The sequence below is a fragment of the Mesitornis unicolor genome, unplaced genomic scaffold (genome assembly GCF_000695765.1).
Source record: "Mesitornis unicolor isolate BGI_N332 unplaced genomic scaffold, ASM69576v1 scaffold28454, whole genome shotgun sequence".
In the NCBI taxonomy this organism is placed as follows: domain Eukaryota; kingdom Metazoa; phylum Chordata; class Aves; order Mesitornithiformes; family Mesitornithidae; genus Mesitornis; species Mesitornis unicolor.
Window position 1 is genome coordinate 34,954 of NW_010182576.1, and position 27,268 is coordinate 62,221.

The window sequence follows — 27,268 nt, forward strand, 5'->3', positions numbered from 1 at the left end:
ATACATGGATCAGTGCCACTGAAGAACGCATAGAGATGTTTAGGGAACCCAGACTGAGGACACAAAGGTTAATCTGAGAGTCCAAATTTTAAATAGCAGCATACCAATATCAGGAAACATAATGTGCATACAGTGTTTAAAAGAAACAACCCCTCCACAAGATAGTCTCTGAAGAATCCTTAGTAAAAAGTTTTCTATTTTTCTTTCATTTCTAGCCACTACTAGTGCCTAAAGTAGCTGGAAATGGTGCTTCTAAACCTTACAGGCAGCAAGAAGTGGCCAACAAAGGACCTGTGGCAAGCCAGCATTTAAAAAAGTTAGATCTGGAGGTGTTTTGTCTTCTCTGCTAGAGTAAGAAAGCTCATGGAATATAAAAAAGCTTTATACTGTAAAAAGACTCTAGTGCATGGCATCATATAAGAAATCAGACTCACTAGTAAACTATGCTGTCGGTCTTTTTAAAAGACAAATGAAAGACATGCTCAGCTGAACCAACATCAGACTACTAGACAGGCTCTCTTTGCTGTCTATACTGAAAGGGGATGCCCTTAGATGGAATTTTATCTGAAATTTACCGTTCTGGGTGTAGAGATAATACTCCAGTTTACACCAGTCTGCCTTTTTCTTCTACTTGGTTGAGAGGTCAAAAATGTTAGAGGCTTGTTTGTTTTCAATGATCGCTGTGCAGACAAAAAGTTCAAGGATCTACCTAGTGTACAAAGACATTAAATGTTCTCCAAGGCTTCCACCTCCCTAACCCCCAGAATCACTGATGAGAACCAGTATGGAAAGAGTCAGAGATCACCAGGACAAAGATGGCAACTAGGACAGTTCTGTTAGGCAGAGGACACTTAGGTTAAGGCTGCAAGGAAGATGGGCCAATCTGGGTTTGGTGTTATAATAATGCACAAATACATTCATCTTCAATTTAGTTGCTTTAGGTCGAATTAATTTTTTTAAAGTGATTGTAAGTTCTTGGCATTAATATTAAATCAGTGTTTTAGTCTTGGATGCTGCTTCACTCCTACAGTCTTTTTAATCACCCCTTTTTGAGGATTAACCTTCTTTGTGTTTCCTGGAACACTGTATCTCCTTCTGAAATAAAATGCATGAAGTTAGCCATCAAGTGTCACATTCCCTGTAAGCTCTAACTGCTAGAAACTTGCATGCTTTTCATATTTGCATAACTGATTAGTATTGTGAATTAATAAACCTGAGAGAGGAAAAAACAAGTGTATTTCTGGGTTTGCAGGCTAGCAGAGCATCTAATTATGCTGCATGCAAACTCAATCCTCATCTCATGATTCCTGACTACTTCCTGTTACCTAAATGATGGCATTTGAAGAACATGAACTGAATACTAAACATTTGCACAAAGAGAATGATAACTGGCTAAGGGACATTTTCATCAGCTACATAATCCCCATTAGGAAATGGAAAAACACTTCACGTAGATATAGTTACCGATCTCTGCAGGCATTCCACTCTGGAGACCCATGCTCTTGAGCCCATGATCTCACAAAGAAAATGCTGCCAGCAGATTTCTGAAGTGGTGCTTAACGTGGATACACACACCATCTACGTGAAACCTATTAGAGCCATTTTCATCTTGATCTTCTTAGAGAAATCAGTGGGAATGCAAGTAAATCTCCAGGGGGAAATGATGATTCCACAAACTGGAAGGGTTAGTCTCATGATCAAGCAGCATGCATCTCTACTCTCATGCAAAGTACCTTTGTTTCTCTCCCTGTCCATTACTACAGTGGACACACAGCACTTTACATACTCAACAATATACAGGGTGTCAATGTCTTTCTCAAGTAAAAGCATTCTGAAGGAAAATATATCACAACATCACATCCTTACATTCACGATGACAGCCAGAGAAATATTTTGTTATGCAGTAGAAGCTGTGCTGACACGATCTATGCAAGTTTCACATTTCTGTGCAAACAGCCAACAAAGTTGTCCCTAGGGCTTGCTGGTCTTCTTGAGATTGACACATCCTTTGTTCCAGCTCTTACAAGCAGTCATGGTCTTGCAGGGACAGTTGTTCCCATAGAGATATGAAGCTGCTTCTGCTCAGAACTTGGAAGATCAGCACCCATGGACCCAGTTTGCTCAATAATAAATTGATTATTTAAATTCAAATCAACCGATTATTCAAAATCAATTGATGAATCTGTAGATCACTGCAGAACTGGACAACAGACAGCATATGTGTGGTATTATGCTGGCAGGAAAACCTGTTTCCACTCAAAACCAGCTGGACTTTTGGACTTAGAAGCCAGGTAGCTGCAGCCAGTGCAGTGTTGACACTGAGCTGATACATCTTAGTATAACAGCATAACAGTAAGAGCTCAAAATGACATAAAATTGGCTGCTCAGATTGCATCAGAGACATGAATAATCAAGACATCCATGTTTTTTCCTAACTGTCAGCTAGTCCGTCTTCTTCTTGGCTTGTGAAATACCATAAAAAGGACCTCCACCTGAACTTGGCTTCTATGTTTGGATGGACAGAAAACTGAATGCATCAACAATTAGTGTTCACAATTAACACTCAAAAATTTTTCTCTGTTGCTTTAATACATATGTTGGGTTTTCCATACCTGTACCTACAGTTAAAACAAACATTAAGCATAGTTTCTTAGTATGGTTTGAAATCTAATGAAGGCAGGCATTTTCCGAAAGGCCAACAGAAGTGAGGTAAGAAGTCTGGACAGGAAATTTTTAAATTATTCTCAAGAAAACGTTTATATTCAGTCATGCAGGTCTACTCTTATTTGAATGAAATTATTTCACATTAATGTCAGCTTCAATGAACAACTTTCAGGCTGTAAATCAAAACATAATTAAAAAGGAATAATCTAACAATGGCTGTGTTAACCTTGTGATGATCATGAGGTGCTTACTTACATTTTAGTATTTCTTTAAAATACAAACTATGCCAAATCTCCATTCTTGTTTCCATGTTGCCAACTAAGACCAAAGTTTGACTTGAAGTTCTAAGTCATTGGTTATAAAAGTCAATGCTTTGCAAACCAGGTCTTTTGCTACTAAGGACAAACTAAAATATGAACACTTCCTTTCATATGTGTAAAGTATTTTGAAAAATTTAAAAAAAAGGTCCTCAGAGTGAAAATGGGTTGAAAGGGAATATTTTGTTACAATATGCAACTTCTGAGACCAGCAACTACAGGACACTTTATCTTCTTTTACCCTTTATTTTCTTTTGTTTGATATAAATAAAATTACAGAAAGACTCTGTCATATAATTTCAGGGTAAGTAATGGTCTACTAAGATAAATTATTAGAAAAAACCCCAACATAATCACAGATCAGTGCTAACCCTCGGCAAACCTTGATATCTGGCTGATGATATTTAATCTCCCAGCAGAGACAGTGAATTCTCCTAGTTGTAGCTTCCTGACCTTCTCCACACGAGCTATGCTAAACATCACCGGGGCCAGAAGCAACACTGGCTATATATGGGGTACCTATGGTGCTTTTTCTGTATTGAGAAACTTCAGTTATAGAAGTATATTCATATTCATATTGTACTAGGTTAATTCATATTCTACTAACATGCTCTCCTGGAGCATGAAGATCCACTGTTTCGATTTATGAAATCTTGTGATTCAGTGCTTACAGAGAAGGCAAGATAAAGCCGGTAAGCAAATATATCTACACAATTTCATGCTTATAATTTACTCATTACATTTTCAGATGTTCCCAATATGGAGTGTGTATGCTTATTTTAATAATATAGGTAAGTGGGTTCATGGAAGGGTATTACTGTGAGATACTAAATACACAGAAACCATACTAGCTGAGGAAGTCTCCAAATATAAAGTATCTGGGAGAGTTCCAAAACCAAATATTGTATCTGCCTACTTACACACTTTTGTAGGCATCTACTTACGGCCACTGGAGGCAGGATACTGGGTCCAGCACGCTTTTGACTGGTTCCCTATATTCTTCATACTTTGTACTCTTGACATTTTCGGTTCAGTTAAAAAAATCAATCTCCTCCAATTTCAACCTTTCTCACAAGCATTACAATCACAAATGAATTTCATTTCTATATAGCTCAGTGCAGGTGGGCTCTTTTCAAATTTAAATTTCTAACCCATATAACTAAACAGAAACCCGTTAAACAATGAAGCCTCTATATTTTGTCATCTAAAATGACTCACATTATTATCCACAAAAAGCTTTGCAATCTCTATTGGCTAAAAAGGACCAAGCAAGACATTTATTTAGTTTAATTATTCTTGATGAACTAATGTGTATACTTGTTGCTCCCAAGTCTGCCGTAAGATAGGAAAAAAGATCCATTTTAAACACAAGTTGAAAGGGAAGAACATTAGAGGTACTGTAAGATTTCAAAAAAGCCGCTTAAATATATGTATTTTCAATATTGCAACATACTTAGTGTTAAATAAACTGATTGAAAAGCAATAGCAAAAATGATGTTAAGATTAATACTTTGTCAGCAGGATTCTACTCAGTTATATTTACCATGAACAGAAAGTTGCAATATTCAAAACATAGTAGTTAACAAAAAAAAACCAACAAGCCAGAAAACAGAGGGAATACAAAGGAAATTTACCTCAGTATCTGAGTATTCCTTGTCAGAGCATCTGTTTTTTTCCTTTCCACATTTTTAAGTGTAGCTGAGGTCTGCAAACAAATTAAATCCTAACTATTATCACAGTTAAGGAAGTAAAATATTTCCAAACTGATTCTGACCTACGACAGTCTTACTGCCACGAAGCACTTCAAGAACAGATTATACTGATGCCTTGATGTGGGGAATCGAACCCATGCCAAAATCCCTTGCTGTGCAAAAATACCATTATTTATTAAGATGTTCAATCAGAGAACATTTAATTTCAATCAGCCCAGTGAAGACTTTTTGAAAATCTAGAGCTAGATTTTGAGGCTACCTAAACAAGCCTCAAGGTCTGGATTATTACATTAGTTTGCATTACAACATTACATTTTATAGCATGTGTGAAAACATCTTGGGCTTGTAAAAAAAAATCTGGCACTGAGAATTAGCATGTCACAGTGCTTATAAGACAATGGTTTATACTGTGCTTCCAAGCATATAATGCACGAGGCAAGTATTCCCGACGCAGTCACAGCAAGGTCAGCTATAACTAAAGCAGAACCTTTTGGGAGTTCAAGCTTAAAAATGGATAGGATCTGGACAGATTTAGTTTCTTGAAGGCGGAAATCTTTTGCCCTCAATTTAGTCAGTGATAAAGTGACTCTAGTGATAAAGATGATGGCTAGTATCATTTATCGTCTTTCTGAGCAGATGTGATTCTGTGACACATGAGGCAAGACCAATGCTATGATTGCCATCACTTTTTAAAATTTATATGAATATAGAGTGCCAGTATATATTATTATTATCCGTAGCACTGTTTTTGCTGGTAAAATTTACTCCAGGCCTATCCCAACTAAAATGAGACACTGTTGCACAAGCAGCTTTCCACCTGTACTTGTCTATAACTGTGGTATTTTTTTGCAAAGACGTCCCAATTACAAGTCAGCCTCTACTCTGCTAGTAAAAATTTGTGGTAAAAATCTGGCCTGAAAGAATGGCCCTTTTAAAGATCTGCTGTTGTTCTTTGCCTGGCCTGCTTCTGAAACCGATTTTCTCATACCACAAGAAAGTGTTTTCAGAATTGTGGAGTTCAAATTCCAAGCCAACATTTTTTCAGACTGAAAACAAAGCAAGAAAAGCAAACAAGAATACAGCATAAACCACCGGTGCCTCTAGCATGACTTCTCAAGTTTGTGAAATCTTTAATTTATTTTAAAACAATCATTTAAAATTGACAATATCCTTATGGATCCAGACAAAACAAACAACAAAAGCACTCAGAAGATACATATGTTTTATAAAACAGCAGAAAAACACTTGATAATAAAAAAGGTAAATAAAATAAATAGCTGCTCAGAAGCATCTCTCTCTTCTGCTTCTGCTGCAGGCTTCAGGACAGATCCAAAACAAAGTAGGAAAAAACCCAAAACACCTGGGAATTTTTAATACCTACCAGTAAAAACTTCCATTCTATGATTATTTTTACTGTGAGCTACAGAAAAATACAAACATAAAGAGGAAAAAAAGGTCTAAAAAAACCTTAAATCCATTCTCTGTAACTAAGGAATATACTGTTGTCACAGGATAACAATATCCTGTAGTATATTTACTTTGGAATGCATGGAAAATGTTAGCCTATGGGTAAATCCTTCTAACTAAACTGCTTCCAACATTACTGTGCAGACTCCAAAACAGTGAAATTTTAATACAGCTGAAAGAGTATAGACTGAATGTAAGTTTACTTCTGCCTCTTTTGTTAAAATGAACTGTTTAAAGGGAGAGCAAACATATGCAGATTTAAAATAATATAAAAGCAACAATCAAATCAAAGTCATGGCAGAACAGGACCTGAAGGGACCAGATGAGCCACTGATTCTTTTGCTACGAACAGTCAACTACAATTAGGTTGACTGTCATGTTCAGCTTAGCAATGTAAAAGGTAGATATCTTACCTAGGCTCTGCTTAGAGCACAGGAAGAGGAACAGATAAGTCCCTGGGAAATTCACTTCATCTTGATCTAAAACAGGTGTGATGGTTTGCACCTTCTCTCTCCATAGATTACAGAGGATATCTCTACAACTACTTTAGATTGGCTGTTTAACATTTAGAGAACTAAAGATAGGAAGATTAACTGGAAGATGATTGTTTTGCTCTCGTATGATCCTGAAATCATGGGGACAAATAATTGATTACTGAAAATATAATGCAGTAACTACCTTGAGTGTCCATGGCAAAATGCTATTCCCTAATGTTCCTAATACATCTAAGCAAGATGCCAGTGGATATACCTTGCTTCAAATAATGTTTCATGTTTAAGTGCTTTTCTAGGCAGCTAAACATAGGCACTCCTCTTGCTAGCATGTTCACTAATGAAATAATCTTTTATTTCCTACCTTCTTCCTCCAGCAATTCCCAGTTTCACTGTTAACACAAAGATATTAACAGTTATCATGGGCATTCCCTGGGCTTTTTCTTGGTTTCATGCTGGAAACTTAATTTAAGCAATTCTTTCAGATTTCCCAAAGCAGCAATGAACCACACAAGAGAATCAGTTGCCCACTGTGCAAACACATGGAAACACTGCTAATGACAGCCTTTCACTCTAGTTAGCTATGACAGGGATTCAGTGACAGTCATTCTTGAGCATCACACTAAGCTATTACTTTTACATTATTCAGGAATTAAGAGCACTTTCAGAATAAGAAGTACTAGAAATCTTTACAGGTTCCTTTACAGGTTCCTCCAGTTTGTAGTATCAACTTGTATGGATTACTTAACTTGTTTTATGTATTACATAATTTTCAGCAATAAAATTGAATCTCTGCTTTCACCAAAACAAGGTATCTTATCCCTTATCTTATAAATTTAGTTGAAATATGTGCTGAATTGTCATTCTGAGCTGGCTGGAGAGTTTGTGTTTAAAAGAAAAAAGGAGAAATAAGAAAAAGAGGAACTGCTACTTACAGTGGCTGTCACTACTGCTAATAATTCGTTTCTGTTCTTTTCCACTGAAACATTAAACTAGCATAGCAGTCTTGTGACTAATGGATGGGCAAGCAAGTATCAGAACATAGCTTCAGCTTGCTCAGTTAAAGGCACTTTGACTATCAAACAACTAAAGCCTAACTGATACAAAAGCAAAAAGAGTATCTAAAAATAAATAAACTGTAGCAACTTTTCAATTTCTAGCTCTCAAAATTTTTGAAAAGCAGCTTTTGTAATGGATTAGGCAGATGAATGAAGTGATAAATGATTTTGATCTAATGGTATTAACAGATGCTGTTGCTATATTAAAAAAGCATAATGATTTTTAAAGTTATTGAGTTGCACATTTTTCTTACCTGTAGGATCTCTGAGAGGTACATGCACCGCTCATCATTAGCTTTGTGGTATGCCTACAGTTAAAATAAGGAATATAGGCTACCATTAAGAAAAATATTTTAAAATTTGAATCATACATGAAGAAACAAATATACAGCAGAGCTTTTTTCCAGTGACATTTTGTGGAACTACGCTATAGTGTGCTCCACACACACAGTCTGTCAGACCACATGATGGCTTTTAGAGATAAGAGACATACACTGATTACAAACCTTTGCTTCTTGTTCCAGTCTAAGTTCATAGTCTTTTAGCTGATTCTGGAGACTTTTTTTCTCTTCTTCTAGTTGTTTAAGAACCTCCTTTAAGAAACCCTGTGGTTATAGTAAATAAAACAAAGTTTTACGGACATTTCCATTCCATATAAAGATATCATTACCATAGTCCTTATTCTTCAAGAATTATGATGTTTGTCATTCTACTTGTTTCCTGTATACTTTTTGTTTACATAGTTCTGACTGGCACACTGTAGAAAGAAAAACAATTAACCATATGCTATAATTATCAGCTATGCACTACATATTTCTACTGTGTTAAAATGATACAGATATGGTTTTCCACGCTGCTGCTCCTCAGCAGATTAGCAAAGTCAACTTGTGGTGACCAGTCAGAATTGCTACTGCTAACCAAAGTTCACTCTGATGGCTCCTTTTTAGTAGGAGGGAGATTTCAGATCTCACCTGCACATCCATTTTCAAACCACTTGCTGAGAGAGCTGCTGGACTGGCTGAAATGGCACACAGAATGTGAAAGGCAACTCGTAACAATTTGGCTAGAATGCAGTATTTTGTGGGGAGGCTATCTGTCTTAGGTGTGTAGCCATCTACCTTGTCTACCGTTAGGATGACCTAGAGTAAGAATAGTAGAGTCCCTTTTTGGTTACTGGCACTGGCCCATTCTTTGCTTGCATAACTTTGCAGCGGAAATAAAACACACATTCAAGTAGGTCCTCCTCCATTTCTAACACAGGAAACTGCTTCTCATAATCCCTTTCATAAATTCATCCGCTCCATCCAGTGGCGACATTCTTATTGGGAGGCTCTAGTAGTAGATGGTTTTTTAAATTCATTGTCTTTGATTATTCAAGATCAGCTTATACCTGTTTGTATGAAATTACTTTTAAGATAACTGTTCTTCCTCCCCGGTGTTTGCCCCCAGCTTGTATAGACAGAATACAGGAACATTTTCTTTCAACATTCATTTTACTAGGATAAATAAGATGAGCTTTTAAAAATGGTCTTTCACACAGCAGGCTGTCCTTTCATCTAATCATCACAGTAACTCCTTTGTACACCAGGCTGGAGCTCAACCTTCTTATGGTTGGAGAACAGAACTATACTAAATTATATGGTACTCCAGAAGCCTTGAACAAAGCCAGTAATATTTGTTTATCTGTACAGAGAAATTTTAGGATTGCCTTTTCCTTTTTCACAGCTGCACAATGATGGGTCACAGTCAACAAGAGATCAGCTAGAGTACCCAGATGCTCCTCTGCAGCCGTGTCCAGGTGCTTAGCTCTCAATTCATAACAGATTTGTTTACTATTTCCTAAATCCTTTGGTCTACACAATTACATTTTAATCTCATTTTTAATAATCTATTCTTCAGTGTGATCCTTTTTCTAAACAACATCCAGATCCCTATTACATTACATAATTGGTATCAGGAGAAAGATATCATAATTTATTTCTACTTTGTGTAACAAGGTCATGTATTAAAGGTTAAGATTAGACCTAAACCGGGTCTAAGAAGAACTCTGCTTGTACTCTCCCAACAGCCTTCTTCACTAGCCACTGCTATCATGTTCTATTTGCCAGCTCTTTACTCCTTCAACAAATCTAATTTTAATTTTCTCCAAATTAATCAGTTGCTTCCCATGTGACATGGCATCTTTAACAGGGGTCACAGTGAACAAGATTACTATATGTATTGTGACAAGTCTGTTGTCTCATCACAGAATGTCAACAAGCTTGCCCACCATGAACCACATTTATAAATCCGTGTTTCAGTCTAATTTTACAACAATTACTCTTTTTCTGTCTTAAAACTAAGAAAAAATATTTTTTTCTCCAATGCATACAATGCCATCATCCACAACTTTATCAAAACCACTTGTTATCAGATCAGTGATCAGCAGGCCAATTCTTTCAGAATTCTAAAGTATAGATTACACATTTCCCTCAATTTAAGCTTATCCAGCTCCTTGAATTTTCCTTAGGATTTGGTTACTGTCATTTCCTCTTCCAAGCACTTGCTGACATTAGCTATTTCTTCCTTTGTCCTGCATTTTATTGATTCTGCCTTTACTGAAAATAGGCAATATATACATGTTTAATTTAAAAGGAATTAATTCATTATCACATGATCTGACAGTTTTTTAACTGGCCTTTCTGCAATGTTCTTCTAGATTTTCAAAATCTAAAACAGCATTCCCTTCTTTTTACCCAGTATTTTCTGATAAAATATTTTAACTATCACATCCACTGAGATCTGTGCCTTATTACTAGCACTTGGGTTTTAGTCTTTATTTACAAGTATCACATATGATACAATTTTGGAAAGTAATCTAATGTGTGGGAGATACAGCACATGGGTTACAGGAGACACTTCAGAAGCAGCAGTGGGCTACTCAGCATTGAAACATCTCCAACTCTCTTTGTTTACACCACTATTTCACTGAAGATGCCTATTCAGATAAATCTAGATACAACTCTCTATGCTCAGCTGACTGTATTAATAAGGCTTGCACTGCCTGTAGTGGGAATTAAAGATCTAGCCAAGAGGTAGACATCTATATGTAAAAAAGAATATGTTGGTGTTCTAGTATTTAAGTGAGTCATATTGTTTCAACATATATTTCAACATTATTTCCCAATATTATTGTGATTCAGATTTGATTTCCTATCCATCCTCAAGATGAATTAATCAAAACAGATAATGAAGGAAGAATGAATAACATGAATGTAAAAGTCTCTCACATCTGCTACATATCACATCTATCTCTGTTTTGATCTTTTCTGCCAAGCATATACCTTTAATACTTGTTATCCCATCATGTTTTCATTATCAATGTTATTACATTTCAGGCTAGTCAGGTTATTCCATTTGTTTGCTAAGGCCCCCTGTGTAAAGTAAGTATCTGTTTCAGAATTTTTGTTTATTTTTATTTCCAACTCAAGCATCTCCCTAGTCAGAAATGCTGAATCCTTTCACCTTCTGTACTGACTACCTGACCATTGCCTTAATAATCAGTTATTTCTTCTCATGATCTTAATGCTTTACTATAACTTTATTTACCAGATTTTCCTGGTAAACATGGAAAGGAAGATAATATGACTCTCTCCTTCTTTTAAAATGGAAATTTTTCCCTACTTATGCAAACCTCAGATTCAGAAGGCCAGCATCCATATATGGTCCATTTCTCAGGGAGTTTATGAATGCTTGCTGATGGTAAAAGAAAATCCAAACCTAATTTAAGCCTTAAGGGATCAGTTCTGGCTCTGGTCCTGTTTAACATCTTCATTAATGATCTGGATGATGGGGCAGATTGTCTCCTCAGGAAGGTTACAAATGACACCAAACTGGGAGGAGTAACTGACATGCCAGAGGGTCATGCAGCCATCCAGAGCGGCATCAGTAGGCTGGAGAAATGGGCTGACAGGAACCTCATGAAGTTCAACAAGGAGAAGCTCAAAGTCTTGCACCTGGGGAGTAACAAATCCATGAACTGATATATGCTGGAGGCTGCCCAGCTGTAAAACAGCTTGGCAGAAAGTGACTTGGGGGTCCTGGTCAACAAGTTGAACATAAGCCAGCAATGTGCCCTTGTTGCAAAGAGGGCCAATGTTATCCTGGGCTGCATTAGGCAAACCATTGCCAGTAGGTCAAGGGAGGTGATCCCTTGGTGAGGGATCAAGGGCACTGGTGAGACCACACCTGGAGTAGAGTGACCAGTTCTAGATTCCGCAATACAAGAGAGACATGGGTATCCTGGAGAGAGTTCAATGAAGGGCCACAAGGATAAAGGAACTGGATCACCTCTCCTGTGAGAAAAGGCTGAGAGAGCTTGGACTGTTGGCAGGGTTGGATGGGGCTTTGAGCAACCTGCTCTAGTGGAAGGTGCCCCTGCCCAGGGCAGGGTTCTTGGTTTCTTTCAACCCAAACTATTTTATGATTCTATGTTCAGCCTAGAGAAGAGAAGGCTGAGGGTGGATCTTATTAATGTATATAATTACCTGGAGAGAGGACGCAAAGAGGGTGAAGCCAGGCTGTTTCAAGTGGTGCCCAGTGACAGGACCACAGGCTGCAGGCACAAGCTGAAACACAGGAGGTTCCCTCTGAACACCAGAAAAGACTTTTTTACTGTGAGAGTGAGTGAGCACTGCTATAAGTTGCCCAGGGAGGTTGTGGCGTCTCCCTCCTTGGAGATATTAAGAAAAACATCTAGACATGGTCCTGGGCAACTGGCTCTGCTTAAGCAGGGAGACTGGACCAGACAACCTCCAGAGGTCCCTTCTAACCTCAACAATTCTGTGATTCTGTGACTTTCATTTCTTGTTAGAACTCTGCCTTCCATCTCTCAGTCAGTACCTTGGTCAGACCAGTTCAGTTTCCACCTTTTTGAGCATACCTCCAATCTAGCACAGCCTTCTTTGGTCTGTTCCAGAGTGAAACTGAAATAGCCATTTGTCATTCCACAAAAGATTATGTCATTCTTATAAAAGCATTTTCATCTCAGGTCCATAACTTATTTCTTTGACTTTGGACATCATCAAGCTGTTCTGTTTTCTGGATGTGTAAAGTGATAGTGTTACCTATGGTTTCTAACAGCCACAAAAATCTCTTACATCTGCCTGTTTGAAATCTCTAGTCTTCTTTCTAGCATCTGCAGATCACTGCATCTTTTATTCTTTTTCATAATTTTCTGTAAAACAAGATACTTATTCAGCTCCACACTTTATTTTTCATAAAAACACTTCTGGCTGTTACTGAGATTTCCCTAGGAATGATTTCCACCTATGTCAAAATTTTGCAGGAGCATAGCAAAAGGCACAGTACTTTTAAAATGCGTTGCCGAGAGAGAATAACCCCTCCCACTGTTAAAAAAAAGAGATAACAGGAGAGCTAGATTTCTCAATAATGTTTTGCACATGACTGAACTGTTATTAACTTTAATCTGTTATAACAGACACAGTGGAGACATGAAAAGAATTAGTTTTTTTCTAGGTTTTTCCTATTAAATCATAAGTACCTTGGATGCAGATGAAATCTTTGTCCTAACACAGAAGGCTCCTACAGTCAATACAGCCACTGTTGGCAATTCAAGGACAAAAACTAAGCTGCAAATTCAAGAGAAGATTTGGCTAAATTCCACTAGCGTCATGTGCTATTTTATTACAGCATCAGTGTCTGTACAGTATTAAACAAGACAGACAGAGAAGGCCTCAGCATTGTCAAGCCAGGAAACTAACTTTTTTGGCCTTCTTGACCTGACTGCACATTAACGATATAATCATGTGACCACCTATTTTGTACAACGTATTTTGTACCACCTACAATGTATTTTTTACCACCTGCAATGTATTTTTTACCATCACAGTAAGCTTGAATACAATAAATACAGAAGTTCACGCTGCTCTCCAGATTTGTTCTATGTAAATCCGCAGCCCACTATTTCCTCACTAGATTGTCCATCTGTGTTGCATAAGATTGTGAGACTTTGTGTTGAAGCTGTAACTTGTAACAGAGCAATATGGTATCTCCTAAGTGATGGTACTCACCTAATTTCTTTGAGTTCTTTCACCTACAAAGTAAATTACTTTTAGATCTTTTTTCATTTAATGTTTTCAGAAGCACTATCTATTTTTTGCTGTCAATGCAGCTGGTCCAGTGAAGATGCCTGGGCATTCATTTAGCTCTGGAGCAAGGATGAGATCCAACCGTTAGAAAACAAATGGTGCATTACACTGTTTCTGATGAGCAAGCAGATGGAAATAGGTTGATAATGTGACTGAAGTATACAGCTACCATACCTACAGTATCTGGGTGCCTCAAAATTTGTAATGTACTTCTGCTTACAATTCTCCTGTGAAAAAGGAAGTTTTAAATTACTCAAAATTTGCACAGTGGGAAGTGAAGCCCAAAATCAAAAAGGGACTAGAGTCAGTCTCAGCTTCCTGGTGGTCACCTCCCTAATGAGGCACAACCTGAAGACCGTGCTCCACCCATACTATATGAAGAAGGAACCCTCTTCTGTCTAACTGCCTCAAAATTAATCCACAAAGAAATCAGATTAGTAACATTTTAAGAGCTTGAATTCATAATATCTCATATCCTGACAGTGCCCATGCCATCACACTTAACCAGTGCTGAGATAATTTTTGAAGCCAGGCTGCTAATCAGTCAGAAATACAAAATTTACATGGATGGAGAAGGAAACAGTGAGAAAGGCTGCAAGGTTGTGCCGACTTCTGGAAAGGAGGCAGGATTTCAGACAAAACTCTTGGGTGTTTCTTACCAACTTCCCATCGGTTTTCCATCTCTATTACACACTCTGTTGTGAATCTCAATCTAGCTGCCCTTTCCCCAGTTAACACTTAGGAAACACAGGCAGCTAACTTAGTCTTCTGACTTCTGTTCCTGAGTCCATGCACCTAACTGATGATGCAGAGCTCAGTATGGAAACACAAAAGCTATTTGGTATGCGAATCTAGCGACACAGATGTACCTACTCCAAGTCCCCAAACACTATAACACGCAATTTCAAAAACAGACATGAGAAATTTTTAAATTGTAAAACTTCAAAGAGGTTCTAGGGATGCACTTTAGCCAGGGCTGGTTGTAAGTTACTTCCTACCCCTACTTTCAAGGCAGTAATTGAAGAACTAGCTGAAGTCTTTAGCTGCTGCACAACTATACAACTCAAGAAGCACAAAACACCAGCACATGAACTCAGCCAAATCATTAAGGGCTGAATTTGCTTTTCCTGAATTCTGTGGGAAGCAAGCAGAAAGAAACCTCACTGAAACAGATTCAATTCTCACTGTTCATGGTTGTACAATCAGCTTAGTGCTTAATACAGTAAAACAACACAAAAGCTCACAGAAAACAGAGCTTAAAGCACACAGTAACACAGACTTTTAGCAGAGTTCCTGGAGGACAGAAAAGCCTCAGTACAAAGTAAGAACCAGGGAGAGCTCAAAAGAACTAGAAGAGACTCCTAGCTATGCAGCACTCCCTCAGAAGAAGAAATTGCCAACAAAACTCCAGGATGAACTAGTGAGATAAATTCTGAAAAAGCTTTTAGAAGTGGTTTAGCTCAATATTGAAATGTTTTTTTAAAGTTAGATTTATTACAGGTTCTTCTACTAAGCCCTGAATAGATAGACAATGTATTCCTGAAAAGGAGACATAAGCTGACTAAGGGATTTAACCCGAATTTAAGATCCTTAGTTTTCAATAAGTTGTCCATGTCAAACCACTCTGAGCAAGCTGGTAAGCTAAAAGACACACTGAGATTTTAAATGAATACTTTCTTTATGTAACAGAATTTTGCAGGGCTTAGCAAGATTCATTCTCAGAGCAATGATACGTTAACTCTTGTGTCCAGCAATGATCAAAGCCCAGAATTTCACAAAGGAAACACCAATTCTCCAGTTCTTTTTTTTTTCACACAATTTCCTTTTCATTTGACTGAAGTTACATATTTGGCTTAACACTTGCCAGAAAATGTAATTATACAGAGTGATACTGCAGCTGAATTTCAAGGCCACCCACATGAGTTGCTCTCATTCTGGATTTTTCCTTGCCCTGCTACCAGTGGCAAGAAGTGACAATTTCTATCAATTATTTCACAACAGACAAGGTGACAAATCCATGACATCATCAAGAGGCTCACTCTTGCTTTCACCAGAGCCCAGCTCATGCAGACTATTGATCCTTATGGCAATTTGTTCCAGCTGTAATCCTCTTTAACTTTTCTCCATGGGTTAGTACAGCAGCAATATGTCAGTTGTGTAGAAAAAAAAAAACCACAACAAGCCTTTGCAATCCATTCTACTTGACATTTTAAAATCAAATGAAGTTTTGTTTAGAAAATAAACTCCCTTCCCTCCAACACAAGGAGCTGACATTCATCAGCTGATTTAGCTGAATCTTTTAGCATATCATTTTGAACTCATCAACAGCAAAAAGCAACACTACATATTTAGTTTTACTGTAATGGAATTTGATTTTTAAGTTGATATCAATAAACTCACTAGTCATATATTACTGAAAAAATTATACATAAAAAATATTTAGCATACCATATTTCTACATATAATATCCACTCGATATATGCATACCAGATCCTTTAAGGGCTTCAATACAGGTGGGAAAAAGGCTCAATGTGATTGTCTAAATGCCAAGTGCCCCCTTGTGGTTGCCATCTTCTTTATAGTCGAAACTAGACCGAGAGCTGAATTATTCATGAACGTAGGTCTGTTTGCACCAGACACTGGCAATTGCCAGGGTAAAGAAATCAGCCTGTAGGAAAACTCAGGTTCCTTCAGTGTAACACGTGTGGGACATTGCTACCCTAAATCCTCATGTCAATGGTCTCAACAGCATTGCTTATAGAAGTTATCTGCTGACCTGGGGAGGAGGAAGTTAAAACAGAGACCTCTATCAGTGCGGTTCAGGTTGACAGAAAAGTTGTTGCTGACTCTGAAATGTTTCACTTAGTGTCTCTCCTAGTAGGCCTGGAAAAGACTGGGGATTGCTTCCTTATACATTTTCTCTGGAAGATATCCCAGGGTCCCAGTCAATTGCTAAGGTTTCTTGAGAACAGCCAGCTAATGTCACCTGACTGCAAGATTTTTTCCCTGATTGTTTTCTTTGAAATACAAAGCCTCTGAGAATACCACAAAGTTATTTGAGTAGAATAGTCTGCTTTGTGCAAGGCCACTACAACGAACAACTAATGCCAACATGACAAGGAAAGGGAAAAATGCAAAACAAAAAGGTCTCTTGGAGACATCCAAAATATTCATCTAAGGACAGATGAAAGTAGGAGGAAGGGGAAGTCTGTGAGAAGGCAGGATACAGCTTACAGCAGTCACACCAGATTACAGAACTTTCTCCAAAATACTTCCAATACTTTTCACAAAATACTTTTCACAAAAAGATAGGACACCAGATTTCTTCTTCCCAAAGAGCCACTGGTGGCTTAATCCAGCAAGAGCAACAAGGTTCATTTAACAGTGACTTGTTAGGAGAATTGTCAACATTTCCTACTCCATTATAAAGTGTCAATGTTCCCCCTAGGCAGTTATCAGCACCTACTGAAATACAAAGTCTTCCTTGCATGTTTTCGTAAACCAAAGATTCCCGTCCTGTCATCTTGTAACGCCTTCTCTGATGTGACACTGCCACACCTTCTGCTTACAGTTTAAAACTGATAGCAAAAACCCTGAGGTGGTTGTGTGAGGATCTCAGTTCTGTGGTCCCTGTGCTTTCACAAAGCCAGCTTTGCAAAGCAAGTGTCTGGCCCTTAATGTCACAATTTTCTCAGCTATGATGCTGGACATTCCTGGAAATGGTGATTTATCACAGAAACCTTGGTTTCTTAGCTAATCTTAACTAGAGCGTTGCTAAGGCAATGCTATCAGGAGTGTGCTCTTCTGAACTGCTTTTGCAGTATTCTTTTCAGTATTTGCATACTAAAGCCACTATCTAGGGATTCTTTCTCGCAGAAATGGTGAGAGAAAGGCATAATTCTCCTTCTGCTTACATGGGAAATTATGCTTAGCAGAGAGCACGTATTTCACCAAAACTCGTTTAATGAAAAATGCGAACAAATGAATGCAGCATGTTTAAGAGAGGCAAGTAAAATTCACATCATGTTACACTTTACAGAGAAGGCATTCCTTCTGTAATTACTTCTGAAGTACTGTATGACATTTGTATTATTCATTGGGACATAAAGGAAATTATTGACTAAATAGTTTTCACTGTTGGAACTCCCTTGTGCTTGTCGCTGTTTAGGTTATTTTTAATCTGCCCTCAGTACCCAAAAACAATTTTCCAAATCCTGGCTGTAAAAATTTGTGTGCTCAAGGTATTGATTCTGCACTTACTGTCATGTGACACCTATACGATTTTTCTGAAACTAAAATAAAATTATCTCAAGTCAGTATAAGGACTTCAGAATGATAATTGTGTATTTAAATGGCTTAGAGTTTTTCTTAATAGCAAGGAATCATTCATCAGTATGATTCTAATTCTAAAGTAAAAATAGTGCAAGCCATCTGCAACAATTACTGCAATTTATCAGCACAGAAAATCCTCTATGCTTCCTTGTTCATCACTCCAGAATTTGCATTTGTATTCTTCACTTTCATTCAGGTTTTTATAGCTTGCTGACTGCCAGGGTCCCTGATGACTAATCTTTTTTTATTTTCCTTGTAGTGTAGAAAATATTTTATGCTACCTATCTCTAAATGGGATGAACTACTGTATGGACATGTTTTTTTCCTTCTGCTGACTATGATAGGACCTTAAATGACTATCTGTGTGACACAAATCTCTTTAGTATCTTTGAGATATCTTCTGTGTTAAACACAGCTAAAATTGCTTAGGAAGTTAAGAATTATTAGAGGTCCTTATAATTACTCTAACTGCATAATTCTAACTTCTTTGAGAACATAGGTTAAAAAGACTTGCAAATACTATTTAATTTTCTAAATATGTTCCTCAAAACAAAATCTCCTGTCTACCATTGCCATAATCTAGAAACTGTGTCATCTTGCTGGAAGAATCGCTTTGCTGTCTTTCCATGGAGCTTCATATGTAACTGCAAGTTGAAAGCTGAATGTCATAGTGTACTTTTGACTTAACACACACACGAGTTTATATAGATACCCACTCTCAGCACTTTTACTTTGAGCAAATGTAGATTGATGACTGGCTGCAAAGCTCTTTGTTTCTCTACACCCACTCACCACATCTGCTCTTTATTCTCATTTGTGGAGAAGCTAAATATTCCTCCTACTTCCCTAAACAACTCTCAAAAACATAAAAAGGACTTGGATAAACCTATAAGCTTAAACATAAAAAAAAATCTGTGTATTTTTTTACCAATGTTTTTATCTCCTAAAATTTAAAAGAAATAAAAAGCAGCTCTGCATTCTCCAAGAGTATCTGTAAATATACACTGACTTTTCTGATAGCTTCAATGAAAAAGAAAAACCAGAAAAGCCCACAAATTACATCTATTTTCTTTCCCCTCTTTCCATCTCCCAGAAATCAAAACAAGGAAAAATGAAACACTTCACTAAATCCCCATGCATGTTTTTTCCCCTCTGGCTAGCAAACAGAAGAATGTATTCACTCTAAGCTAGAAGGCTGAAGGAAGGACTCAAAACTGTAGAAGAAAAAACTATGGCATGCCACTTTCCCTAGGTGTCACTGAGTAAATTTAGGACTCTCCAAACTGTTCTCTAGACTCCTGTCTGTATCAATCTTTCAGTTGTGAAAGTTGTCATTCTTTCCTTTGTGGGAAAAGTAATTAAACCTCTCAGAACCATAGCTCTTAGGTCAGGAGGCAGGGCAGTATTTAGTAGGGATTAGAAATGTACTGGCTTGGTGCAGCCCAGCTGCTGGTAAAGGAGATTAACTCACTGGTAAGGACCCTTCGAGTGCTTGACAAAGTGTAATTGGATTTGTTAAGAAAGCACTAGCAATTAGATGAAAATAAACACTTCTGATACTGTAAGCACGCATGCCAGTCTGTGCTTTGCAGGCTGACAGAAATAACATTGTCTGAAGCAGACTCTACTGTAAATTTTCTAGATCAATGTTCTGTATGCAAGACTTTTCTTCAAATATAATCCCAGTTACATTTTCAAATCAACTCTGTGAAACAGGAAAGAGGAATGGGAAAAATTTTGTTCTTTTTTTAATTAGCTATTTAAAAACCCCCACAAATATCCTGCCAACCTAGAAAACAACATGGTCTCTAGGACAGTACTAAAACTGGAAAGAATGTTTGCTATTTGAAAGCCATGGATCTGACCAGAAAGAGCAGTAAATTATTTACACCCTGCTTACCACAGATAATCATTCCCACTAATAGGGCATGCAGCCTCCTCTAGGCTCAGTAAACTTCCATTAATCTTTAGAATCTGAAACACAAAAAAGTAAGATGGAAACAATTCTGTAAGCATAAGCAACTGCAATAAAAATCATCAGAGCCCTGCCTCATAATCTTCATTATTCCTGCCTACAAGGTGTTATCACATCTTTATCTGCCTTCCTTATTTCTAAAAGTGGGTAAGAAGCAGAAAATGTCACAAAGTAAAACATTGCAGCAGATGACAGACTAAGGAAAAAGCAGTCCTGAATCTAAAATTGTTTTCACCTCATTTACTAATTCAGAAGACTAAATGGCCACAATATTTGCTGTTTTTATCTTGCCATTTCTTCTCAAGATCACAGAATAATGTTTTATGCTTTGTTGAGATACAGGTCATGAAATATGAGCATATTAAGAAACAAAGTTTTAAAAAATGAAAACAGATACTTCCTTTGGTGTTGCAAAAATTGTGTATTTACTGTACAATGAGGAATTTTCTTGTAACTGCATTATGCAAAATGTTACTGCAACTATTCATCTATGTTATCATAGTTGATACAAAACTGGGAGGAGTCACTGACACACCAGAGGATTGTGTTGCCATTCAGAGGGGCCTCAACAGGCTGGAGAAATAGGTGGAGAGGAATCACATGAAATTCAGTTCAACAGGGGAAATGCAAAGTCTTGTCTCCAGGGAGAAATAACCCTAGGCACCAGGATATGCTGGGGGCAACTCGCTGGAAAACAGCTTGGCAGAGAGTGATCTTGGGGTCCTGGTGGACAAGAAGAAGAACACAAGCCAGCAATGCACTCTTGCTGCAAAGAACAATGGCCCTAGGAAGAACATTGCTAGCAGGCTGAGGGAGGTCATCCGTCCCTTCTCTTTAGCACTGGTGAGACATATCCAGAGTGCTGGGTTCAGTTCTAGGCTCCTCAGTACAAGAAAGATACGGATTCTCTGGACCAAGTACAGCACAAGGTTATGAAGATGATTAAGGGACTGGAGCATCTGACAGATGAGGAGAGGCTGAGAGAGCTGGGACAGTTCAGCCCAGGGAAGGGAAGGCCCAGGGGGATCTCAGTAATGTGTATAAATCTGTGATGGGAGGGAATGAAGAAGAGGGAGACAGACTCTTTTCAGTGGTGCCAACTGACAGGATGAGAGGCAATGGGCACAAACTGAAACACATGTAATTTCATCTGATCACAAGAAAACACTCATTTTTTTTGCTGTGAGAATGGTCAAACACTGGAGTTGTGGAGTCTCCGTCTGTGGAGATATTCAAACTCAACTGGGAACAATGCTGGGCAACTTGCTGTAGCTAGCCCTGCTTGAGTAGGAGGCGAGGACTAGCAGATTTCAAAGGGGGCCCTCCCAACCTAAATGATTCCATGACTTTGTGATCAAGGTTCAATATTTTTTCCTTTATTCATGGAACCAGTACAGTTACTCCATCTCATATGCCTTACTGCAGGTCCAATCACACAACCTTCACTCAGTCAAACATTTCACTACATGATTCTTCCCAGCATTCAGGTCTGATATGCCTCCTATTGAATGATTTTACTCTACATTTTATAAATCTATAAGCACCTGCATATCTCAAATAATAAAATAGTAAGCAGGACTGATTGTTTTGGTTTCTAGACCAGGCTGTTGACATTTTCTGTCATGGAAAAATAAAGATTATACAAGTTCTTCAATTACAGTGCGACTATTTGTTAACCAACTTAATGCCATAGTACTTACCACAAGCATTTGATCAAAGGTGCAAACAATGGACAATTTATCTACAAATAAGCAGAAAATTTGTTCCATTGAAATAATTTGAACATATAATCACTAATTTTATTGAAAAAGAGTTATGACTAGCCATTTCTACCTGCTGGATTGCCACGAATATGCTCTACCTTTTCTCGAAGAATATTAATTTGCCTTTCCAGCTGTTTGTTCAATTCTACTTGTATCTCATATCTGGTTTTCCATTCATTACCTTAAAAAGAAATGCAGGGTTATTCTGTTTCCCAGATTATTTTGTGCCATTTCAGGTAAAAGTTAGCATTTTTTCCAACCGTTCCCACATTTATTCAGAGACTGAGAAAGTCTCCAGTTACTAATCCTCATAATGAGGATTTGTGCATACAAAAGAGCTTGAAAATATATATCAAGGGAATTTTTCACTGGCTTTACTGTGGCCAGAATATTAACCAACTCTATGAATTCATGTTATTCATAGCTTCGTTAATAATTAACATGTAGTATTCCTTAATTTCACATTTGCAACACCACACCTACAATAGTCATGTTTGAAAAGGGAAAACATAAATTTCTAAATAAAAATTTGTATCTCTATAGGGTCTATTGAAAAAAGTGAATTTTCTGTTGTTTCCTAATCAATTAGCTAGAATCTGTTGCAATTCACTTACCTTCATCTTCAGTACTGATGAGTCTTTTTTCCAGTTCTGTTACTGTGTTTCTCAGTTCAAATATTGAGATTTCAAGCATTTGCCTGTGGTATTTAGAGAAGTCAATAAATTTCCTATTATGTTAATCTTATTACTAAAATTAAAAAGAATAAATTGAATACCTTTTTAGATTAAGCATCTATTGGTTTTTCCTATATAAGTACATCATCTTGCCCACGTTTTTTAAATGTATTTTTCTCTATGGATACCACAGTGCCTTAACAACAACAGAAGCATTTCTACTTTGTGAATAAAATAACTTCCATAAAAAAACAAGACCAACATTTCCTAAAAGTTAATAACTGTCTATCAGATAATCAGAATCAAGCAAATCTAGAGAAGACACTGGCTTTAATTTAATAAAAAGAAGATGCCCAATGAGTATGTTTTTTGAAACAAGAATATGCCTGAGAGATGTGCTTCTTTGAAATTCTGAATTAATTCTTCATTTTGACTCACTACTCAATGATTAATAGTTATTTTCTAAATTGCAATTTCTAAATTCATAACAAAACCAAAGCATATCATAACAAAATCAAAGCATATAATGTAATATGACTATCAGAAAAGAAAGACAGTGATTAAAGTAATCACTTCAGAGTGTTACAAAAAAATACAGGCGCTAAAGCCACCATTTTTTTCAGTATCTTAATATTGTGGGAAAATATTTGATTTGCCCAATGATTACTGGCCAGGCAGCCAGACAAGTGACATGAACCATGGAATCCAGACTCTTTCAGCCTTGGCAAGTATGACCAGAGGCAGAAGCTAGCAGAGATAAGAGCACAACCTACCTGCATGCAGCATACAATGTACTGAATGACTCTGTTGTGGTTTAAAACCAGGACAGACTCATCCTTTCAAGTGGCAAAGTGGTAGTTTAGTGTGCTACAAAGAATCATATGATCGCAATCATGCCACAGGGAAATTACTGCTAATTAAATTATTGACCATATTTGTACCAAAAGCCTGGTTCTTTTTGAAATGTCTATGGAGAAACGTTCCTGCCTGTGAGATCCCAGGAAGCCAGCCCACCCCAGAATAGCTTCAAGAAAAACACTGCGTATTTCAAAAGAACTGAGAACACAACTTTGTGAATAAGGCCCTTTGGAAAAATCTTTACAATACCAGGATGATGATAGATCTTAGCCTAGTTATTTAATACATACAAGAGACAAAATCATTGTAGTGTTCTACTTTTTCATGTGGGTTTCTTTTTTTGGAGGGCCTTCCATGTCAAACAAGGATCTTCTCTTTCTGAACATGTTCATAATGAGAAATGCTTTTCAAGAAATAGTTTATTAGCCTATGAGGAATCAAAGCTCTGACGATAGAGCTGATTGCTAAGAAATGGTATCACCTTTGCACTCGTCATGCTCACATTCAGCTGGTGACATTTTTGTTCCATAGCTTGAAACACCAGATTTCAACTGAAAGCTGCAGAAGGAGAAGCAAACCCACTAATCTTAAGAAAAAGAAGAGGTATACCTGAAACAGGGAGGGCTGAAGAGTTGAAACAGCAAAAAAAATGTAGAGAAGAGTAATTTGAGGTAATTCAAGTAAGTTTTCAGTGCAAGAAACACACAGAAGCACTTTAAGACAGACAACTCAAATGGGAGGGATAAGCTGGGTCTTCCAGTCCCTCCATTCACCATTGCTCTTGTTCCTACCAAGGTTAAATAAGATAGCGTGGACAAAGGCAAGGAAATAGTGAAAGTACTGGTACCTTACTGAAGACAAAAAGGGTGTGATGAAAGCCCCAGCAAAAGATAGACTTTAACCACATGAGTCCAAAAGCTCAGATGCAGGAAAACCAAAGGAAATCTGATTGCTGCTGCCTATCTGCTCCCACTCCAAATGAAAGGGGCAGATGGCTAGGAAGAAGAAATACAAAATCTTACTATAGCTGGTATCATTCCAGTACAAATAGATAAGGTTTCTATAAAGCAGATTTCTATCAGCCTCTCAGTGCTTGGAAAAGAGGAAATTATGACAACAGTGAGTATTAAAATGGGATTTTTGGAAGGAAATAACACTGTAAATTAGACACAGTCAAAGGTGTAACTAGAGCCAAGCTGTATCAAAATGAAATTGTTTACCTTTTCAAACAAATCCTAACTAGGTGCTTAAAGGGATGCAGAGGGATAACACAGGAAGAATGAGTTCTTTAACTCAAATGTTTTCAGTTTTTGTTACCATTCCAGATTATCTACAACATTTCTAACATTAGTTTTTATTATTCTTTCTGCACCATTAGCAAAACTGCCAACCAACTTCCAATTGTATTTTGTCCTGATGAAAACATGTACAGAAAAGACAAATTGTTAGGTGTCAGACTGCAATTGCTACACTGACAGAAAGGCTGATTTTCATTTGGCAACTGAAACCAGTTTTTAAAAAAATCTAGTTATTATGAAACATTTAATACTCCAATAGCACCCAGAAAGTATCCAGAGTGGAACCTCTCTATTTTAGTGTATATGCGGTAAATTACAGTCCGTGCACTGACAGAGAAGGGATGTAGAAATAAATCACTTTGACCAACTTGGTAAATACTTCAGCTTTTTAATGTATCAGAGTATTTTGCATTTCTAATTGTCATAGCAAGTGACAGTCATGCCATGTGTCAGCTACTGTGAATTTAATGCAGCTGTGTATAGCTGCCTGCCCAAATGCTCGGTCTGCACATAGGGGGACTGCAGTGTGACTTTACCTGCAACCTCACATGTGTTAAACATAATTAGACATATTCAAGGTCTATGAGTCTTTCCCATGTCAATGGGCAATTTATAGTCATCACAGAAGAAAGCCCATAAATCCTAGAAGCTCGCATTTAAGTCAGCAGGGGAATTTAACTACATCTTTGCATACTAAGCATAACAAGAAAGCCCTTGTGAAGAAAAGGAGAAAAAAGTGCAGTTCAGATAAGAAGGCTGTGATTGAAATGACAAAAGAAAAGAAAATGCTGAGTTTCTTTTTAAGACACTTTACAGGTGTTATTTTACTTGAAAGTGACAGCCACTTAGGACGAAAGCCATTTTCCTGCACATTTTGCAATCCAGGTCAGGCTATATGGTACACGTATCGGGCAAAAGACTGCCTGAAGCCATTTTCCATAGGGGAGAGAGAAATCAGTGAAATAGTACACGAGAAGCTCAAGGCAAACCATCAGTTTTAGGGCATCGGGTCTATAACATGGCAGACCTTTATTGATCAATGTAGAAGACAAAATGTATAGGTGTCTTCAGAACCTGTGAACAAAGCAGAAACAATACTGGGCAGTGCAAAAGGCGTCACGGGGGAGAGCACAGACAGCACTGAAAGCCACAGACTTCTGACACTTGCAGCCAGCAGTGTGCTGGGAAAACAGCGCAGCTTTCCTTGCCAGGAAAGCCACAGAGGCTGAAACCTCCCAAGCTGAATTAACACACAACTGCATGAACACTAGTCAGTAGCTGACATGCATAAATATATGGCTTTAAGGCCTCTTTGTCTCTTAAGAAGTATACAGCAGTATTATTTGCCTTCTCCTTCTCTCTCTCTCAGAAATATTTATCATGGCATGTCCTAATCAAAACCTTTACTGAATCTTGATTACAGTGATTCGGAGTCAGATTTAAGCTGATGTTCATCAAAGCCTTTGCAAGATTTCACAGTATTACATCCACAATCACTGAGAATCAGCAGGTACTTTATGTACAGCCCCTTTACGGACAGGGATGATTCAATTCACTCTTTGAAGTAAAAATCTCTTCTTCATGAATGGTAGATAGGCTGTTAGCAAACTGCCTAAATGGCACAATAATCAATTAATTCAGTAAAAAGATGACAAAGGTGAGATGGCTACAGAGGAATGCAGACACCTATCTGCAAGGCAGTCACCCCCAGCTCCCTTTATACCCAATGCAGAGAAACCCACACCTCCTGGGGTGTGAGTCATCTCACGCTAAAGCAGGCAGCCAAAGTAGGTCAGATGAATCACACCTTCAGAGAGCCTTTCTGTATTCACTGACTATCCTTGCCACTGGTTTAACAGCTAGGTTGAGTAACTAATAACCTAGTCATTAACAGCTAGGTGGAATAACTAACTTCTGTGAAATAGGCAATAATGGTGGTGTCTATTTGCACACTCAAGAAACAGGTGCAGAATCCACCTGGAGTAGGAAGTCTTTTACTGTCATGCCATCAAAATAAAGCTTTTTACAAAATATATTTTCTCCTTTCATCGGCAAAGAAGTCACCAGTTCACAACATGTCCTGGGCTTTGGGCCCAGCTTTGCAGAAGATATTCAGCGATATTAGCAAGAACTTAAGGTACATAAAGAATCCAGCTTTTCATTAATTAAAAAAGAATCAATCACAGTAGTGAAATAAAGCCAGTACCATACTGCTTTTTACCTGAACACCTATAATATCAGGATCCTGTGCCAGGTAAAAGAATTGCCATGTGCAGAGGATAATTGACATATTACACTGACACACTGCTGTTCAGGAGACTTAGTAAAAGGACATTTGCTTACACATATTGGTGCAAGTATGTCCAAGCTCTTTTTCATGCCATTCTGAACACAGAATGTGCCTAACCATTTTAAATCTGTCAATACTGGCTTCTCCCTTTCTATTAGTCAATAAACATTGTATAAAGTCCACAATTGCAGGAAGAAAATCAGCAGCCTAGATAGGGAAA

General features: G+C 37.6%; 1 protein-coding gene across 1 annotated transcript; it reads right to left on the bottom strand.

Moving 5' to 3' along the window:
- Positions 1-992: 992 nt before the first annotated feature.
- Positions 993-26,116, bottom strand: CCDC169 (coiled-coil domain containing 169). Its single transcript, XM_010183832.1, has 8 exons — positions 26,106-26,116; positions 22,543-22,625; positions 21,999-22,109; positions 21,866-21,906; positions 8,216-8,314; positions 7,964-8,017; positions 4,616-4,686; positions 993-1,095 (listed from the first exon to the last, which is right to left on the bottom strand). Exons 2-8 carry the CDS (start codon positions 22,619-22,621, stop codon positions 993-995), a joined length of 558 nt encoding a protein of 185 aa, XP_010182134.1. The 5' UTR covers positions 22,622-22,625; positions 26,106-26,116.
- Positions 26,117-27,268: the final 1,152 nt, after the last annotated feature.

Excerpts from the sequence above, each read along its gene's own strand:
- CCDC169 (XM_010183832.1), bottom strand. The coding sequence starts at position 22,621 with ATGCTTGAAATCTCAATATTTGAACTGAGAAACACAGTAACAGAACTG. Across the intron at positions 22,110-22,542 it reads CATCAGTACTGAAGATGAAG|GTAATGAATGGAAAACCAGA; the intron begins GTAAGTGAATTG and ends TTTCTTTTTAAG. Across the intron at positions 1,096-4,615 it reads AGGAATACTCAGATACTGAG|AAGGAGATACAGTGTTCCAG; the intron begins GTAAATTTCCTT and ends ATTTTATTTCAG.